At 38.4% G+C, this 13,930-nt stretch overlaps 1 protein-coding gene across 4 annotated transcripts in view; it reads left to right on the forward strand.

Moving 5' to 3' along the window:
* fam184b (family with sequence similarity 184 member B) overlaps positions 1–12,932 on the forward strand; it is a 37,149-nt gene extending 24,217 nt beyond the window's left edge. Inside the window, exons 14-18 of one of the 4 annotated variants that reach the window (XM_042485975.2) lie at positions 2,056–2,412; positions 2,505–2,631; positions 4,881–4,988; positions 10,159–10,553; positions 12,769–12,932. In XM_042485975.2, coding sequence (XP_042341909.2) covers positions 2,056–2,412; positions 2,505–2,631; positions 4,881–4,988; positions 10,159–10,553; positions 12,769–12,841 — 1,060 coding nt within the window. In that variant the 3' untranslated portion in view covers positions 12,842–12,932. The remainder of the gene's footprint in view (positions 1–2,055; positions 2,413–2,504; positions 2,632–4,880; positions 4,989–10,158; positions 10,554–12,768) is intronic. The other 3 variants (XM_042485976.2, XM_042485977.2, XM_088075409.1) reach the window with 3 other exon arrangements.
* The last annotated feature ends 998 nt before the right edge of the window (positions 12,933–13,930 follow it).

Consider the following 13,930-nt stretch of genomic DNA (forward strand, 5'->3'; position numbering starts at 1 on the left):
ACCTCTGTTAACACAGTTACTGTTGTTTTACGCTTTTTATGGAGTAAGCACTGTTAGCTGCTGTCCGCCGGCTCAGCCACCTCCATGTTGAGAATAAGTCCAAACAACTTAATAGCTCTCAATTTCACTCAGAGTTCCTTTAAAACCTTTCAAAGGATTTGATGTTCTCTGCAATGTTTTTGTCATGGGTCAAGTGTTCAGTGTATGTTTCCCTGCAGGTAAACATGCTGAAATCATCCACCCACAGCTTATATCTACTGATGTCATCAAATTTGCGGGGAAGACTGTGCTCTTGAATTTATTTTATCTTCACTGTGGCTGATCAGATTTTTACCATCCAAACTGCATTTGAAAAGTCCATATTTCTTCCATGTTTTGCAATTTGAAATGCAAAGTTAGCCCTTAGCCATCCCCTAAAATGTTATTTCATATCAAGAGACAGGACCATAGAAACATATGACCCAGTGTTGTCCAATCAGCAGGTATTAAGGTATTCAGTAATAAATCACAAATAAAAGCATGAAATCCTCCTCAATTTCAGAAGCTGGAAATGGTCAATGGTTGAAATTATTAACTGATTACCAAAATAGTTGCTAATAAATCTTAATTCATTAATCAGAACTGAAAGCAGGAGCTTTGCCAATAGCTTGATGAGAGGATCAGTAAAACCCCTCTCATGTCTGTATGGCAATATAAAATAACAGCCAGCATCCAGTTAGCTTAGCTTAGCATACAAACTGGAAACAGTGGGAAACAGCTGGCTCTGTCCAAATGTAACAGGATATACCCACTAACACCACTTAAGTTTACAAATTAACACATGATGGCAGGGCTTGGTACATTACCCCAGTGAATATAATGTGTTAATTAGAGCTTTCGAAGTGCTAGTGAGTGTATTTTTGAACTTTGAGCTAAGTAGCATAAATAGGCTAGCTGTTTCCACTTGCTTACAGTAGGCTTATTTATGACAAGCTAAGCTAACTGTTTATGGCTCAAGCTTCATATTTAGCACACCAGCACGAGAGAGGAATTGATCTTGTCATGTAGTTTTCAATTTTCCTACATCGTGTACACCTACATCGTAAAATCTGAGGAGTTGATTTTAGTTAAAGAAATCTAGGAAACAGATCGCCTTGAAAATGTAAGTCAATATAACTAGTCAAAATATACCTAAGTCTTAATTCATGTTTACTTCACATCTAATAGTGAAGCTGCTGCAACTTAAAATGACAAGTTTAATGAAATCAATCTTTCTTAGTTTTTGCAACTTCAGTAAAGCAAGTTTACTGTGCTGTATATCTGCATTCTGCCGGTTACAAACTAGTCAGTCATATTTTATTTTCTTAAACATGTCAACAAAACAGAACTAGCAGATCTCCTAATTAAGTTTCTAACACTTAGAAAGAACTAGGTCATTTCACTTGTCATTTTTAAGTTCCAACAACTTCACACAATTAAATAGATACAGATACATTTTAAGATAACTTGACAATTTGAATTTTATATTTACTTTCCTTTTTCAAGGCCATCCATTTCCAAGATTATTTTAAGTAAGATCAAGATCAGATTTTACAAAGCAGAACAGTCCTTTAAAAGCAGAAAACACAAGCTTTTAATAACTGTCTGAACCGGCTAAATTTGGCATTTTAATTTCAGCAGTTTTGTATTGTTATCCCTGATGATTATACGTTAATGTAATGACAAAAGATTAAGAAAAAAATCCCACTAAAGAAACTGTGGTTTATACAATATGATAAAAAGTATATCTAAAAGGTTGTACATATCCAGGTTAAAATTAGTATTGTTATGTATTGCACATGTACATACTTCTTTTGTGTTCCGGACTATATGAAAACTCTAACAGAAATTATACAAAGTAGAGTAAAAAGTGGGTCAAATTAGCAGCAGTATTTTCATCAGTGATGATTCAGCCATTTTCAAGATCCTCCTTTATCATAATTGTTTTATTGTTATAAACGTCCCTTTTCCACGATTCCTTTCCATTATTTCTCCCATTATCTCCGTCCCCCTCTTGTATCTGCCGTCCCTTATCAGGTCAGTGCAGGAGAATCCCGAAGCCGAGGAGAAAGAGGAGGAAAGCGTTGATATACGGAAGAAGAGAGACGCCCAGCTGGAAGAAGAAGCACAACGTCTGAAGGAGGAAGTGGAGAAACTGCGGATAGAGATGGAGAAACTGGAGGAGTCGCAGAAACACTGGGAGGAGAAAAAGGAGGAAGATGTCAAAGAGGAAGAGATGGACGAGGAGAAGAAGAAGGAGCGAGAGGAGGACAAGAGGAGAGAGGAGGTGGAGGAGATCCGGAGGAAGCACAAGAAGGAGATGCAGAGTTTGGTGTCGGAGTACAGCAGCGCCCAGACGCACCTGCAGGCTCGCATCGTGGCCTTGGAGAACGAGTGAGTAGAGGACACATGCGTGGAGGTGCAGAAGAACGCAAAGTTTGAAATGAAGGGCGGGTATGTGAGAAAAGTGTGTGTTTGTGTATATGATTTAACTGCAGACTGCGCGAGCGGGAGGAACGGTGCAGGAGGAGGGAGCCGCGGTGTGACGACCTGCAGCTGGGGAGACTTCAGGAGAGACTGACTGAGAGAGACCAGCTCATCAAACGATTGGTGGTGAGGGAGCACACACACACACACAGACACACACACACACACACTCTGAGGCTCACTTGGTAAGTTGTGGTACTGCTCTTCTGATAAAGGATTTTTCTAGTAATATTTTTTATTTTTGTTATTGTCAATAAAAAGCCCCAAAAAAGACCAAAACCGACAATGAATTGATCACATTAACTAATGTTGTTGTCAAAGACTAATATAGTAACCCTCTGAAACCGGAGCAAATTGGTTTCATGTCTTTCAAAAACAAGGGAAAAGGCAACTAGCAACTTAACAAGACATGGCCCAAGAATTTGCTAAAAATCCTTTAGAAAGTTACAAGACAATCAGCTGAAAATAAGGGGGGGAAAAAGAAAAAGTTAAGAAACATCAATTTGCAGGGAAGACAGTGGCTGTTGGTTAGCCATTACCCATCCCTTAAAATGTTAGTTCATAAAAGGGAAAAAAATTTAAAAAGTAAAAACTGCAGGATTGTTTAAAGCATTTGATTTACATTTTTTTATTATATATATATATTTTAAAAATTTAAAATATTAAATTATTAGAATGGACATTTCTGGACATTTCCCTCTTTTTTGGATTATTTTTATTAATCCTCCCCTCTTTTTTAAAACTAATTTTATTTTCCCTTTTTACTAATTTCTTGCAATTTGTTAGACAATTCTTGCCAAGTTGGCCTCAGTTTTTGAAGGGTCAAATAGCTTGTGAAAGGTGTCTGAATGCAGCACAAGAAAACTAATGTTGAACCAGGTTTCAAAGGGTTAATCCTCTGTGCCGCAAACCTCCATTGTTGTCCATAAAAAGTAAAAAACACATCACTGACATGTTCCTACATTATGAAGAACATGGAGACTGTGGTTTATTTTAAGTCAACCCCACAGATACGACCTTGATGCCAAAAATACCCACAAAGGCACCAAATCTGCAGCTGAAAATAGTTCCCTGTTCACTCCTGTTATGTTTTAGTTATGTTTGCTAAAACCTACAGTACCCAGCTGTGTCACTGATAAGTACAGGATGTGGATCCAAATGCAGAACAAACAAAGAAAAAAGGTTAACAGGAGTTCAAAGAAAAAGTGAAATTTATCAGTTATGAAAATATATTTTTTTTAAATGTAGTGACAAAACCCAAAGTGAAAAACTGAGGAGTGGGGCGGCCTCTAGCTCAGTGAGAGTGTCCACTCCACGTAGGCTGAGGTCTTTGCAGAGGCCCACGTTTGATTCCAACCTGCGGCCCTTTGCTGCGTGTCATCCCCATTCTCTCTCCCTCTTTCCTGTCACTCTCTCGCTGAACTGTCCACACTGTAACAGAATACCCAGGATCATGACAAGCTATTTTAGGAAATTATGTATTCTTAAATAAAAACAATAAACTTTATATTTGTGACCCATTTTCAAAGACTCAATAGACTCGCGGTCAACCAATAGTGGATTTTAAAAAGGCCGATATAATAACGATGGTTTGGTACCAAAAAAAGCCAATAGCTGATTAATCGCCCAATATAAGTGCTAGCTCCACTGTTGCTGCCCAGCCAAATAAAACTAAAACCAGAGGACAAATGCAAGATGCAAGATGAAAAAGTCAATATAAAATAATACAAAGAAATAGACCAAAAACAATAACAGCTTAAGCAATAAAAGCAATAAAAGCACAAAAAGAAGGAAATAAACATAAATTAAAAAGTTTATATATATATATAGATATAGATATATAGATAGATAGATAGAGATAATGATATTTTGCATATGTGTGACTGACTGTACCCAACAGTTTCTCAGTTTTCATTTGTCCCTGTTAATACTCTTTAAATACATATAAATAAATATTTAGTTCAAAGGTTTCTTACTAAATTACTTGGCAGTTCATTCCTGACCTTGGAAACGGAAGTTTTTCCTAATTTGAGCTGGAGAGGCTCGTGTTGCCAGCGTAACAGGGTTTAATATCTTCATTTGATCTCAACTCAAGGTCCACTTACTCGCTCGTTGTGCTGCTTTTGATCGCAGCACAATGAGCGAGTCGCTCAAATCAAACGAGGACAGCGTTTTCATTAATCATGTGTGGTTAGAGACGCGTAGGAGAACATTTTTCAAAGTGTCCTCTGCCAGAGCGCTGTATCTACCATCTGTGTGGCATGAGGCGACGTAGCAAACAAGTACACCCTCCAGACACAACTCCAACACAACAACAACACCAACTGTGAACGAGGCCACTCAAAGTCCTTCCTCCTCGTCCTCCTTCCCTCCAGGAAGAGAGGCATCAGCTGCAGCTCCACCCCCCTGTTGCCGGGGACAACAGCACCCTCAGGCATCGTGACAGCAAGTCTCGCCCCGGGAGCGTCACGCCGACCATGAGGGTGAGTCGGTCTGTTCTGCTCGTGCACGTATTGTATTCGTCAAAGCGAGCATCCTCCCAGCCAGAAGTGCTCACTGGGCCGCAGCCAACTTCTCTCTGACACACTTCTTACATCGCACATCGGCCTTCAGACGTGTCCACCACACTGCCTGTATTTACAACTAATACCATCAAATTAATGCAATAATAACTTGGCTTATAAAGATGAAGCTTTGCATGATTTTCTTTAAAAATGAAAGTTTGGTCCCTTCAAAATAAAACTATGTTTAATGATGTAATCTTGAAGCATACATTTGACACTGGACATTAATCTTAACCCTTTGAAACCTGGATCTACATCAGTCTTGTTGTGCAGCATTCAGATGCCTTTCACAAGCATTTAAACCCTTGAAACCTGGGAAAAATACTAACTAAAAACTACATATATAGTAATTATAATTGTATATTTCACTGTTTCATTTCATGTTACAGAAATATATTTATGTATTATGTTAACACTTTTAAGGTAATTTCCTTGTTGGTTTTTGTTTTTTAATTTTCTTTTGTTGCTCACTGGTTTCATCTCATGTTTTTGCAAAGAAAAAAAGAAATCAGGCCAATTTGCTCAGGTATCACACGCAGGCACGCACACACACACACACACACACACACACACACACACACAAATCATAAAGCTGTGACTGAGCATCCAGTGTGCATTAACTGTGTGTGCATTAACTGGCCATTAGTGCATGCTAGTTACATGATCAAAAATAGACTTGGTAACAGACACCATATAAACATACAGTATATATTACTCCGCAACCATCACTGCATATCAGTAATTGACAAAATATTTTTAAAAAAATCTTCAAATTATTAAATGAATAGTTTTCCATAGTTTACTTCTTGTTTGTATGTAGAACAAGCATATAATTGAATAAATTAAAGACTGCTACTGACTTTTTTAAGGGGAAAAAATAAAATCATGACAGAGAGGGCATACAATATAATAATAATATTAAAAATAAAAACAACAACAACAATTATAATAATAATAATAATAATATCAGACAGGGCTTATATAGCACTTTTCTAGGTACTCAAAGACGCTTCACATGAAATGCAAAAACGACATATACTAAATGGCAGCGTTTTAAATTCAGCATGAGCCCCTCTTTGAACACATGCATATCTCCAACATGGCAATCTGAATCACTTGCCAGAGCCCAACATATTGCTGAAGGCGCTGCTCTCTCTCCCAATCCCATAGGCCTCAGTGCTACTACACTGCCTGCACAGTCTATTTACACCCCTAATGTCAGTTATGGATAAGTGATCACATACAATCTGGTCTGGTAAATCTAAGCATACTGTGGTATTTAAACATGCATGCTGTTGACTGACTATTTGAAATTATATTCTTTTTAATACTGAACACACCTTCTGCAGACTTGAAAGATGGTTGCTAAACACCTTTTAATGTATTTTTTGACAGCTCATGGATGCTGTGGTCAGCTTGGACTTTGATGGCTATGAAGTTTTGAGGGTGGGAGTAAAGCACTGGTGTACCTGCTTCTCTGATGACTATTGTGCTTGAAATATGGCTAAATATACACCTACTCTCAATGATTTATTTAACCATGTTTTGGCCATAATATAGAGTGAACATACGGCTTATTATGCTGCAGGATTGTTTTCAAAAGTTTCAAGGAAAGTTTTGAAACTTCATGTTCAGAATAACATTGTTACTGATATAAATTCAGTTTCACCACAGCTACTGTTCTCCATGAATCTGTAAACATTTGACAGCAGACAGTGGGTGATTGTTTTCTACTTACAGGGAATATTTTGGGCAGAGTATCTGTTTCTGTCCATCCCTTACTGAAAATCAATAATTAGTTACAATTCATTTTCTCAAAAGTAATTCAGTTACATTACCAATTACTGAATGTAATAGAGAGTAGTTACTCAGGAAAGTAACTTTTGCATTACTTTTTAAATATCTGCTTTAATTCTCTTTTGAATGCACACATCACTATGTTATGGAAGTGTGGCTGTGGAGCAGTGTTGAACAAAAAAAGGGGTAATTTCCTAAAACAGCTGATCACAAGTAAAAAAGAATACATTTGTTGGGGACTATTTTCAGCCGTGGATTAATACACTTTTATTCCTCTAGTTCGTATTTATAGAAATAGGGCAGGATAGTGTATGAGAAACTGAATTAAAATAAACTGCCATGCCCATTATCATCATGAAGAGGGAACATGTCAAACAGTGTGACAATGCGGCACACTCGGTGGCAATAAGACGCCCCAGTGCAGGTTACTATAACGGGCCCTTGGGCTCGATAGTTACGAAGCACACACACTCATATACACTTAGATATGCATGCACAATTAGCTGTATATATACAGTACCAGCCATGTGTTGGATTTTACAGTGGGACTGTGTTACTTCAGCTATTGTATTTGCAGAGTATAGAAGCCATAGAGAAAGTGATCAGAAAGCATGGGGAGTGCTGTGACAGTCAAAGTTCACTAACGTGACAACAAGCAGCTGAGAGCAGAGCAGCTGAACATTTCACAGTCTGTTGAAATGACCGAAGATTTTTCAGGCATTTTTACTACAACAACCTCACGACAACTGCACTCCTCCACATGAAGGCAAGAGATTATAGTAAAAAAGATTGAAGAGAGCCGCAATACTTATAAACAAACAGCACCATGTCCCGAAAACTGGCCATTTACAGCAGCACGCGCACAGTTTACCCACAAAAGTACACACACACACACACACACACACACACACACACACACACACACACACACACACACCCAATGACACAGGTACTCAGCAGCAACCTAAGTCCAAAATAGTAACAAAATAGTAACAACAAACAGAGGCACAGCAGCCCAGCAGATACCCCAAATCCCCCCTGAAAAGGCACGTGTACTCACCTATTTGAATGCTTCTGTCTCTGACTGGTTAAACCTGAAACCAAAAATATGTAAATATAACGGTTATCTAATGCTAGGAACAGCTAGCATCTACTTGGCTATTAGTTAGTTTTCCATAATAACTCACAGGCTGGTTATCCACCTGGTAGAGACATTAATTTATTAGCAGCCTACAATTTAGCCAACATAATTATATCTCTGCCTTGTCTTAAAATGTACATCTGACATACCAGTCAAACATCACAATTATTTAGACCAGTGTTAGCAAGCTTGCTGCTAACGTTAGCTTACCTGCTACATGTTAGTTGACACACTGAGACAGTGAGAAGGGCTTGTCCGTGCGCTGGTAACTGTTTGTCAAAAAAAAGAGAGAAAGAATTTCATTTAGGGAGCAGCCTTCTCCTGCTCTTCTTTTCTTGCAACCACTTTAGTGTTTAAATTGTGTGACTGCTCGCAGGGCTTGCCTATAGGTGTCCTCAGCTCGTCAGTGGTGACAGATTTGTCCCTTCACTGAGCCAAAGTCTTGTCATCTTGTCACGTGATCAAATAGAGAACTAAGATTGGACAGCAACATACACACATTAAAGCTAGATCATTTAAAGCTATCATCATTGTATTCTCTACATTATATAAATACCCAAGAAAAAAAGTATATTGATATATAATAATATAAATATTGATTTGATTGAATAGATTTTAATAGTTTGTTGATAGTTTTTTTTTATAGTATATGTAGAATAAGCTTTTAGTTTTGTTATAATTTAGTTAATACTGTTGTTTCTTTTTTTTTTTGCATCGTGATAGAAATTGGATTGCACATTTGAGGAAAAGTATATCAACTGGAATTGATAGTATGTATTGTTGCATATATGACAACTGACTCAGATCAAGATATTGGCTTATATTCATCCTTAAATGTGCAGTCCAACTTTAATCATGCTGCAAAAAAAAGTATATATATATACACATACAACTCCTCAATTATGTCTTTTTGCTACAATTTTAAGACAGTTCTACCAGGGGCCCTCTTGCCACCCCATGGGTTTGGCTTGCACCATGAGCCGCTATACAGTATGGGTCCAAATGCAGTCGCACCGCCTGCACTGTCTATACTTATACCACCGTGCACACTGATGTGCTTAGAACAGTTTTTTGGACAACACTTAGGGGTTAAGGCTTCACAGAGAAATCAGTCACAGACAACACTTTTTAGTGCGATGGATACAAGGAGAAAAATATAGAATATCAGCCGCCTCATTATTTTGAATGAAAACACCTGTGTAACAGTGTTTCTTGTTAGATGAAGGTGCCAAGATAAATAACAGATGTTTCATCATGTGGATTTTCATACCTCTGTGATTGTGACAGCTGTGGCCAGAGGCATTATGTTTTCAGTTTGTCTATTCCATTCCAATGGACACAAAGTCTCAAGAACACCTTGAGGCAATTTCTTCAAATTTGAAAATTTGGTTCCTCTTGGAGTCAACAATTAGATGGATTAGAATTTAGTGGTCAAAGGTCAAGGTCACTGTGACCTTGTATCTATTTCATTGTCTGTAATGTAATATCTCAAGAAGGTAGAGAGAGTTTTTCAAATTTGGCACAAACGCTCATTTGGACTCAACAATAAAGTGATTAGATTTTGGTGGTTATAGGTCAAAGGTCAAGGTCAGTGTGATCTTGTGTTCTTGCAAATGCATTATCCCAAGACCACCTAGAGGGAATTTATTCAAATTTAGCACAAGCATCCACTTGGACTGATTAGAATTTGGTGGTCAAAGGTCACTGTGACCTCACAAAACATGTTTTTGGCAATAACTCATGAATTCATGTGCTTATTTTGATAAAATTTCACACAAATGACTTTTAATTTTTAATTAAATTAAATTTAATTTTATATGCAAAAGGTCAAAGGTCAATTTCAATGTTAACACCATATCTCAGGAACAGAAGGGGAGACATTTGGTCAGATACTGAATTGGTAACACTTATCTTGGGTGCCCACCTCAAAACTGTGCTGACTGTAGAGATCTACACATTTTCCACATTTTCACAGCCGTGGATATAAACTGTGGTTGCAAATTGCCTGGTTTGCAGAGGCATAAAAACCACAAAGCAGCAATGCTAGTTATTTAAGTCATCATTAAATGAAATGGACAAATTCGGAAGAAACAACATTTTGAGTATTATAACACCAACATAAACTATGCTGCTCATTTGTCTTTCCAACAGAGGAAGGGTGTGGAGTCTCCTCCTCGTGTCACCAGCATCTCCAGCGCCGGCAGTTACGACAGGAGCATCTTCATACCCCACTCCTCCTCCTCGTCTTCCTCCTCGTCCTCCGTCCATCAGCACTCCTCCACCCTCCCCCACCAGTCCACCTCCCAACCTCAGACCTCCCCCCACTACTCCACCTCCTCTCTTCCACACAAGCACACCTCCCTCTCCCTCAGCCAACATTCCTCCCCCTCCCTCCCTCGCTCCACCAGATCCCGGACCTCCTGCATCCCTCCCACCCCGGCGCCCACCGCCCCACTTCCCGTCTGCCCCTCGCCACAGACAGGCATCCGTTACGTGTCACCATCCTGCCAGGAGCCACATGCATACCTGCAGGCCCATTCAATCAGGTAGGAACATTTTAAAAATTCTCCTATTTGTGGTGTTACAATTCTATAAAGAAGAGAACAGGGGGCATCGGTGGCTGAGTGGATAAAGCAGGCGCCCCATGAATAAAGGCAGTGTCCTCGCCACAGTGGCCTCAGGTTCAGCTCCCACTCAAGGCCCTTTGCTGCATGTCATACCCACTCTCTCTCCTCTCTCTCCCCCTTTCACGCTGTTGATCTGTCCTGTCCAATAAAAGGCTAAAATGCCAAAAAAATATTTAAAAAAGAAAAAAAAAAAGAAGAGAATAGAAAAAAACACACCCTCTGATGAATGACTGACATTTCTGCACACTGCCCTCTTTTGGATAAGATACCACCATTTCCTAAAACCAAAAACATGCCCACATAATCAAGGAATCAACAAGTGTAAACCTTGAAAATACAACACAAAAGTCACAATAAAAATATCTTGCATTCAAATTAGAAATTAAAAACACAAAAAGACACACATTTTGTAAGTCATAAGCAAGTCTCAAGTTACTTTGCTTAGAGTCAAGAAAGTCAAGCCGAGTCCCTGTTATAAGTCAACCGAGTCACAAGTGAAGTCATGAAATTCTGATGATCTACCCCAGTTGCTACATTTAAATCAAACAGATGAAAAGTTGAGTTTTGTTTTCAGCATGAACGAAAACAGCTGCAGCCAGCTAATGTTAGCTAGCAGTTGACCAGCCGAGCTAATAAATTAGCTGAAAAGCTAATAAGTTTGCTAAAAAAAGACACATTCCTGTACATTCCTTTGTGGGGTTTGCACTGACAGATGACATTTGACGTTGTAGCAGTTTGTGTCATTGATTTTTTGAACTGCAGACCTTTTATAAGAATTTTCACTTTTTATTACAGTCATCGGCAACATAGGCTAACCCTAACATTCAAATATTAATAGCCTATTTTTTGGACTAGCCTCCTCCATGAAAGCTGTCTCATGCATTGGCCTCTGCTGGTCCGCAGCGTCCCAGTAGATTGTCAGGTTTGCATGCAATGCACAAGAAATCACCCAATCATGTTTCAAAGACAAAATGTAACTGTTTAATATTTAGAAAAATACTAATTCAATTTGAAACAAATGCCTGTCTCATGTCTAAGTCAAGTCTCAAGTCACGAATACCAATTCAAAGTCAAGTTAAGTCTCTTTTCAATCTTAAACAAGCAAGTTGCAAGTCCTCAAATTTGCTACTTACACGACTTGAGTCTCCCAACTCTGCAAAATGCATTATATCCTCACACTTTAATTCAATATTATGTTGGCCTATTAGGTATAATAATATAATAATAATATAAAGTCAAATTGAAAAAACTATGCAAGGCCTATAAAATTCTAAATATCTTTCAAGTGTGTGTGATAAAATAAATAAAGTGAAAAAATAAAACATAAAAGGGAAAAAAAATCCAAAGAGATATAATCCATAGAAATCTTTTTGGGACGCTTGGCATTGTGAAGCGTAGTTGTCTTGTGTTGACAACATTCATATATGGGTTTGTACACACTCACATACATATATATATATATTTAACCAAGAATTAACCTCGAACTAAGTAGTAATGTAACTTCTTCAGTCAAAGGATGCCTGAATTTGATCCCTTCGTACCCAAATCCAAGGAAAAAAAGACTTATAGGCTTTATTTTTCTCACAGCCAAACACGGATTGACCAACTACCTTAGCAGCCACATCCCATACAGTCTGTGTTGTTGGGAATTTGAGAGTTGGCACTTCAGCTTGCCAGGATACCACCAAAATGTTTCGACTCTACACTTAAATAGCACCAGACTCTACACGTGTGTGGAGTCTGATGGCATTTTACACAGTTGATTGCTTCCATTTGCATGCTGGGTATCAAAAAATGTAGGGTAAAAATCAAGTATTCAGTTGGTATCGGTATCACTTTGAGAGTACTGGCATTGATGCTGATGTCATAATAGGTTTAACCTTTCCATTGATTGGTCTCTCGAGTTTACTGGCCTTATTTGGAACACTTGACTGTGACTGTGGGGTGTTATCCTGAAAATAGTCAATTGAAATAAATGCATCTGACTTACTAGTGCGCAGCTTTTACCTCACAGGAGCAATTGTTTCCTGCTCAGTTTTTCTCTAGTTTCAGGAGAAGCACAATGCTCTGAACTGTACCTTAAAGATAAATTAACGATGCGCGCGTGTGTGTGTGTTTCTTGTGTGTTTTGTAGGGGCCCGTATCTGGAGCAGAGGGGGACAGAGGGGCTAAAACAGGAGTGGTTCACCAAATACTTCTCCTTCTGAGCACAAAAAAACCCACATCAACACACACACACACACACACACACACACACACACACACACACACACACACACACACACACACACACACACACACACACACACACACACACACACACACAGCAGCTGCAAGAACATTTCCTCATATACAGTTCATTGCTTCTTATACATATCCGTTTGCTTCCTACACACACACACACACACACACACACACACACACACACACACACACACACACACACACAAACACAAAAAAAAACACAAACACAAACACACACACACACACACACACACACACACACAACAGACGAAACCACATCGACAGACATATGGGCTCATCACCAGCAAGGCCATCTCAAACATTGCCTCAAAGCTCAACCAAAAAGTGCTTCTCAAACACATGCCTGACCTCTTCTCTGAACATAGGCCTGCCGGATCTTGTTTGTATCGTTTCTAATGTCTCCATCTCTCTTTTTTTCAAAGCAGTCTTCCTTTTTTTAAAAGAAAAACTAAATAAATAATGCAACCGTTGCTCAGATCTCATCCCACAAATTCAAGGCAAACGTACATTTCTTGAAGTCAACAACCAAGTGTCTCTTTTGAGTATGGAAGCATTCGACGTATTCAATCAAGATCCTCGTCAAAACGGACACACACGACTCACCATACCAAAATGAAGCTTGTTTCAATGCAAAAATGTATGATAATCTTAATGAACAAATTGAATAAAATATTTTGTTTTTGTAAGTGCCTCTTTCTTTGTAGACTGGTGAAACAAAGAAAAGACCAGGGATACATGCAAATTATAAATCATAGGTATGAAATTAGCCCTGCTCAAGATGGACTTCCTGTTTTACAATCTATAGGAAACTTTATTGAAAACTGATTAGGAAAGTTTATTGATAAAATAACCAGGTGGGAATGTATTTTTAGGAGCATTTATCAAATAATATACCTCACAAATCCTTAATCGCATTGATGCAAAAATCATGTAAAAATCCTAAATAATCATTGTAGCCTGACAGATGCTGATGCTAACCAGATATGAGTTTTAAAAATTCACAAATGATATATTGACAATGGTCATCTTTG

The sequence above is a fragment of the Plectropomus leopardus genome, chromosome 3, assembly GCF_026936395.1.
Source record: "Plectropomus leopardus strain MGB_pleo_1.0 chromosome 3, ASM2693639v1, whole genome shotgun sequence".
Classification (NCBI taxonomy): domain Eukaryota; kingdom Metazoa; phylum Chordata; class Actinopteri; order Perciformes; family Serranidae; genus Plectropomus; species Plectropomus leopardus.